This window comes from Cyprinus carpio, chromosome A2, assembly GCF_018340385.1.
Source record: "Cyprinus carpio isolate SPL01 chromosome A2, ASM1834038v1, whole genome shotgun sequence".
Classification (NCBI taxonomy): Eukaryota; Metazoa; Chordata; class Actinopteri; order Cypriniformes; family Cyprinidae; genus Cyprinus; species Cyprinus carpio.
This window is the reverse complement of record NC_056573.1, coordinates 1,457,010-1,463,642: the sequence shown is the minus strand read 5'-3', so window position 1 is coordinate 1,463,642 and position 6,633 is coordinate 1,457,010. Positions and strand designations below refer to the sequence as shown.

The 6,633-nt window shown below is 39.2% G+C and overlaps 1 protein-coding gene across 2 annotated transcripts; it reads left to right on the top strand.

Annotated features, from left to right (window-relative positions):
- The first annotated feature begins 505 nt into the window (after positions 1-505).
- zgc:153913 (carboxypeptidase N subunit 2) lies at positions 506-3,154 on the top strand. 2 transcript variants are annotated; one of them, XM_019109527.2, is made up of 2 exons: positions 506-926; positions 1,549-3,154. In XM_019109527.2, exon 2 carries the CDS (start codon positions 1,551-1,553, stop codon positions 3,066-3,068), a length of 1,518 nt encoding a protein of 505 aa, XP_018965072.1. In that variant the 5' UTR covers positions 506-926; positions 1,549-1,550; the 3' UTR covers positions 3,069-3,154. The 2 variants fall into 2 exon arrangements, with proteins under 2 accessions (XP_018965072.1, XP_018965071.1); XM_019109526.2 differs by having other exon boundaries at positions 508-926; positions 1,546-3,154.
- The last annotated feature ends 3,479 nt before the right edge of the window (positions 3,155-6,633 follow it).

The following is a 6,633-nucleotide window of genomic DNA, read 5'->3' as shown; positions in this document are numbered from 1 at the left end:
TCTGTTAATGCATTGACATTGACAAACAATTAGAAATACATTTGTTACAGCATTTATTCATCTTTGTCAATGTTAGTAAACAAATGTTCATAGTTCATGTTGGCTCACATTCATTAAATAATATTAACAGATGCAACTTTTGATTTAAATGATGTATTGGTAAATGTTGAAATTAACGTTAACTGAGATTAAAGAATAAATGATTTAGAATTTTGTTGTTAGTTCATGTTAATTAATGTAGTTACCTTAAAAACGAAAAAGAACAAGTCTGCACACTGAAATTACAGTACAGTGTTCCTGATGAAGATCCGACTGTGGAAACATTGAGCTGTTTGGAAAAAGAAATAACTAAAAGCTAATGTTAACAAATGGAACCTTAGTGTAAAGTGTTGAACGGACTGATAGAGGTCCGTTTTAATGTGAATGCAGGGTGAGCACTGTACACATGAAAAGGGCCTGTCAACTTGGTTTTGTTTTGTTATTATACTTTCATAAACTAATAGAAGTCAGGTATGTGGAACTGTGATGTAGCTGAGTCGGTGCATGTTTGATATCAGATGGATTTCATAACTCTCCACAGAAAAACATACACCTCTCCTGGAGCTCGATCGTCTTTATGGGTCAATCTATAAATCTTATGGATTAGGTCCAATGAAAGCTCCCTCTATGCTGTAGCTACCACTATATAATCATCAGATTTGGGAGAATTAATTATTAATGTTGAACTAAATGGATGATTATTTGACCAAGTTGAATATATGTACTCTTTGTTTTATAGCAGTTTAAGGCGGCCGGTCATCAAACCATGACTGATGTCACAGATAGACCTGACCAATGACCGTCAGTTTACTCAGACAGAGTTTATCTGAAGCCACCGACGTTGGACTGGAATTTGCTTTTTTTTACTCGAGCGGAACAATAGAGTGGTAGGTAATCACTGTTTTACATATAATATTACATATTTGCTGGGTGTTAAGTAATTAATTATTTTTTAATTGTTAACTGTCAGGTTTAATTCCTTAGTATTAGTTAGGTGTCATGTGCAATGAACAACATTATTTTACAGCTTTTAATTCTATAGGGTAAAGTCAATTCACACACATACTGTTGTTAATTTATTGCATTTATACGTGAATATTGAATTATATGTTAAAAATGTGTTAGTTTATGTAGAAATGAACAACAGTAGTTCAGCTGGTTCAGCATGTAATCATTGCTGCTAATAATAAAAGTCATAGGACTGATTTCTGAGTGAACGCACATGCTCACAAAAAAGTGTCTGCCAACACCGATGTATCACCAAGTGTTAGCGCAATCTTTAATTTGCTTTTAGCATCTAGCAAACATCAAGACCTAACGTGCATTTGATGACATCACACATGTTTTCCTCTACTCATCGAAATGTGATAATGTGTTCATGTAAATGCAAACAAGATCTTTGAACTGTTCTAAATATTAACAGTGCAAAAATCTATTCTTTTTAAGCATGAATGTACCCAAAGAGATGCAGTGAGTTAAACTGAACAGTGGCTTTTCTTTTCCCAGAAGACATGAGCAAACAGTGGGCAGCGTTTGTACTCATGCTGATTCAGCTTCACTGCTGTGATTGCTGTCCTGATCTGTGCCAGTGCTTCTCACCTGCAAAGGTCGTCTGCTCAGACGAGTCCATGAAAGCTTTACCTGTCAACATCTCAGCGCAGGTGAGAGAACTGATTGTAGTGGCGTCGGGCATCACACTTTTGGACGGCAGTTCCTTCAGAGAGAACCTCACACTTACTAAGCTGGTCGTTCTTAACAGCCTCGTGAAAAAGATCTCATACGACGCCTTCGACCGTCTGCTTGAGCTGCAGGAGCTGGAAATCAGTGGAAATTATTACTGGTTGACTTTTGAGGTGCAGACCTTCAGCTCGCTGGCCAACCTTACGAGACTGTTACTTAACAACAATAAGATCAGCACTCTGAACGCTGGCATTTTCGACTCTTTGCACAAACTGGAAACGCTGCAGTTGAGGGGGAACGGCTTGTCCCATTTGCCCAGTCTTCTCTTCCATCGTCTTCACAAACTGCAGGAACTCGACCTGTCCTTCAACCACATCAGCTCCGTCTCAGCGGATGTTTTCCAGAACAACTTGCTCCTGAGAGCGCTCTCAATGCAGGCCAACACCATCTCACAGCTTCCGGAAGAGATCTTCACCCGCCTGGATCACCTGGAGGAGCTGAACCTCCGAAGCAATCTCATAAGCAACCTGAGCGCTGAAACATTCCCATCCGGTTTGCGGAAGCTGATCCTCAAGAAGAACGCACTGGTGCAGCTGCCCCACACCATCTTTCACAAACTGCATCATGTTACGTATCTGGACTTGTCTCAGAATCAGCTATCCGGAGTCCCTTCGGATCTCTTTCAGAACCTCATCTCGCTGAAAAAACTGGATCTGTCTGAGAACCGGATTACAGCATTGCCTGGCTCTGTCTTCAATGGGCTGTTTAGTATAAAAGCCATCTATCTGCAGAAAAACAAACTGAGCTCGCTGGAAGTGAACCTGCTGAAGGACCAGCACGATATAGAGCAGCTGTACCTGTCCATGAACAGCCTGCAGAGCATCCCACAAGGCTTCTTCGATGACCTGGACTTCCAGTGCGTGGTCCAGCTTCACGGAAACCCCTGGCGCTGTGACTGTGGGTTACAGTACTTCTTTGACTGGCTGAGGTACAACAACAGGAACGTGGAGGATCCGACCAGGGTTTACTGTGAAGCTCCTGAGGGTATTCGAGGACACCGCCTGGTGTCTGTGAACAAGGAACAGCTCGCCTGCGGGAAAAACTCCAGCTCTGAGTTTCAAGGCTCCTCTGCTCCAAACGTCACTGAGATCCTGGTTGATGGCGATGATGATGGTGCGATTCGTTGCTCACTCCGTGAGGTCAAAGGCGTGGCATCCATTCAGTGCAAAGTCACTAAATGCACCAGCGTGAAGTTTCAGGCTCTTTATGAATTTGCAGATGGAAATAAACAGGAGAGTTTTATAAGTGAGTGGCCAGCGCCTGTGGGATGCTCCAATGGGACTGTTTAGTGCTTTTATTTAACAGCACATACTGTACAGAACCCTTAATGAGTTTTTGCTGTAGTTGTACAAATGTGAAGAACTCTTCTTCAAAACATGTAATGATACATGTGTACCTTTAGGGCAGGGGTGTCTAATCCTGCTCTTGGAGGGCCAATATCCTGCAGAGTTTAACCTGCCCCAACACACTCACCCGGACATTACTAGTAATCCAAAGGCCTTGATTAGCAGGTTCAGGTGTGTTTAAATGGGATTGGAGCTCAACTCTGCAGGTCAGTGGCCCTCCAGGAGCAGGATTGGACCCTCAAAGGGACAACTTTGTACCCTATTTAACCCTAGAAGTGCATACCCTGCAGCAGTGCTTCTCAGACCTGTCCCGACGACCCCCCATCACTGCACATTTAGCAAACCTCTCTCATCAGACACACCCAGTTCAAGTCTTGCATTCTCTGCTGATGAGCTGGTGAGCTGAATCAGGTGTGTTAGATGAGGAAGACATTCAAAATGTGCTGTTCTAGGGGGGTCGGCAGGATGGGTTTGAGAAGTTCTGCTTTACAGTAGTAAAATGTACCCTTAAGGTGCCACTAAAAACCTTTTATGCTTAAATAATGAATGAAGATGTCCTTATAAGGGTCCCTGTAATGTACCAGTAATGGTAAAGAACCCTTGATGAGCTTCTGCTTTAGTTTGCTTGGGGCGAATTTTTCTTCACATCATGTCATAATAGATGTCATCAGAAAAAAATGGAGCAGAAAACTTAAAGGGACAACTTTGTACCTTATTCACTGCTAAAAGGTGCATATCTTAAACTAGTAATATGTAAACAAAAATGAAGAATTGCTGAAAACGTCCTCAGGCCGTCCAAGGTTATGTGTTTGTTTCTTCATTAGGTTTATAGAAATGTAGCATTGCATCAGTGTCTCAGCAATGGGTGCTCTGCAGTGAATGGGTGCCGTCAGAATGAGAGTCCAAACAGCTGATAAAAACATCACAAGTAATCCACAGCACTCCAGTCCATCAGTTAACATCTGGAGAAGACAAAAGATGAAACACATCCAGCATTAAGATGTATTTTAACTAAAATACATAGAGTTCATAATCCATAATAACACTTCCTCCAGTGAAAAAAGTGTTCTGGTGTGAATCAGGAGAGAAATCTGCACAGATCAAGCAGCGTTTAAACAGCTCTAAACAAATATGTGTCTGGATTTTAATGTGAGAGACAACAGGAGACACACTTTTTCACTGGAGGAAGTGTTATTTATTGAATTATAGACTCATATTTGGGTTAAAAACGTCTTAATGCTGGATTTGTTTCAGCTTTTGTCTTCTCCAGATGTTAACTGATGGACTGGAGTGCTGTGGATTACTTGTGGATTATTGTGATGTTTTTATCAGCTGTCTGGACTCTCATTCTGACGGCACCCATTCACTGCAGAGCATCCATTGCTGATGAGACACTGATGCAATGCTACATTTCTACAAACCTGATGAAGAAACGTCCTCATCCGAATCTTGGATGAACTGAAGGTGAGTATAGGCACAAAGTTGTCCTTTTAACAGTTTTGCCCTGACATACTGTCCCAGAATGCTTTGATGTAGAGCTGATTGTGTTCATCTGCCGTATGTTAATGACTAAGCCATGCATAGGCCGGACTCATCACAGTGGAGAAGCGTGCCGGATGAATCAATGAGAGATAAGAGAGGTGGATGAACTTGTTTTGGGGGGGTCAAAGTACAGTCATGAGACTGAACCACAACACAGTGTTTAAACAAGCTGAGTGATTCATATGAAATATCCAGTAGACGTGCTGGTGTTCAGAAGGTGACACTGCACATCCCTTGCATTCATACTACTGTTTCATAAACCAATAAATAATAATCTGCAACTGGAAGTGCTTTTGTGCTGCCATTGTGAGTTTATACAATTGTGGAGCTATGAAGTGTGATTTTAAACTTGTCTCTGCTTGCACACAGCATGCATTAATATCAGGGCAGCTACATCTGCTCGCTGCAGTACCGTCAGCTCACTGTAGGTGGCGTATCCCGCACAGAAGCAGGACAGGCCATTCAAAACCAGCCTTCGTCAGGAGTAATTACACATACACAGAGCAGGAACAGGACATTCCAGCAGCAGATCACACACACATCAGTGATGTTCTCCACTCGTGTGCTGCTCTCTGCTGTCAGTCATTAACCAGCTATCAGAGATCACCACACACAAAGCCATGTTATGTAATGCAGCATTCCTGCACCTTCAAAAGACCAATGAATGGCTGTCTTCAAGAGTCTGGCCAGAGGTCATGTGACTAACAGGGTTCGGTTACACAGACGACAATGAATAAAATGTGAACACTAGTGAGTCAGAGAATGATTCTTTAATAACTCTGGGAGATTTAATGCTTGAAGAAATAACAATAGAGACAAACAAACCAATAATTGATATCCTTATAACAAGACAGCTACACTGAAAAGAGTTATTTTCTTGCTGAGTTTGTCTTCTTTTCAAGTACAACTATCCAATTCTTAAAAAAAAAAAAAAAGACGATACATTTACTAATCAAAACAAGTTTTGTTTTTCTCGTGTTAAACTAAAAATTTGTTAATTTTTATATATTTTTTTTAGAAAATAAGGTGTAATATTTAAATAATTTTGCTTCTCAAGTAAATTTGTCTTGTAAGAATGTTTAGACATTTATACTGGACAACAACACAAAATACAGAGTAAGAAAGTTTTTGCTTTGAGATCTGAATCTGAGCACAGAGACATTGTTAAGATATTCAAGACATGGTGTGATTTCCTTTTCTGTAGGGATGAAAATAATTACAAATGTGTTATTTATTTTTTTCATTTATATTTATATAAAAATAGGGGGGAAAACTTGGAAATATTTTTTATTGGTACTTATTTTATTGTAGATAAAATCTGCAAAAAAAATATTTTGTTATATTTAATTTAATTAGTAGGTTTTGTTTGCTTTTAATTAAAATCTGTAAAATATTGCTATTTAATATATATATATATATATATATATATATACTATTTAATATATATTATAAGGTGCTATTTAATATATATATATATATTAAATAAAAAAAGAACAAAGTACTAAAATAATATGTATATATAGGTATATATATATATATATATATATATATATATATATATATATATATACATATTATTAGTACTTTGTTCTTTTTTTAGCTTTTTAACTGAACTAAACTTTAAAAGTTTTTTTTTATTATTTCAATATATTTATATGTATTATTTTATTAGTGCTTTTTGTTTTCTTGTAGTTTTATCTAACTTTCAATGTGCTGCTGAAGTGATGACAGTGTTCCTGACTGAATGTGTTCTGATCACAGCGTAATGATGGTTTAGTGCGTTAGTGTTTGTCTTGAATATCTCATTCAGTTGATCAGTTCTGTGTGTGTGTGTGTGTGTGTGTGAAGGCATGTGCTGCTATTGTTGCTGTCCCTTCCCCCATCCCTCGTGTGTGTGTGTGTGTGTGTGTGTGTGTGTGTGTGTGTGTGTGTGTTGTGCATGGGAACAGCCAGAGAATGGAGGTGG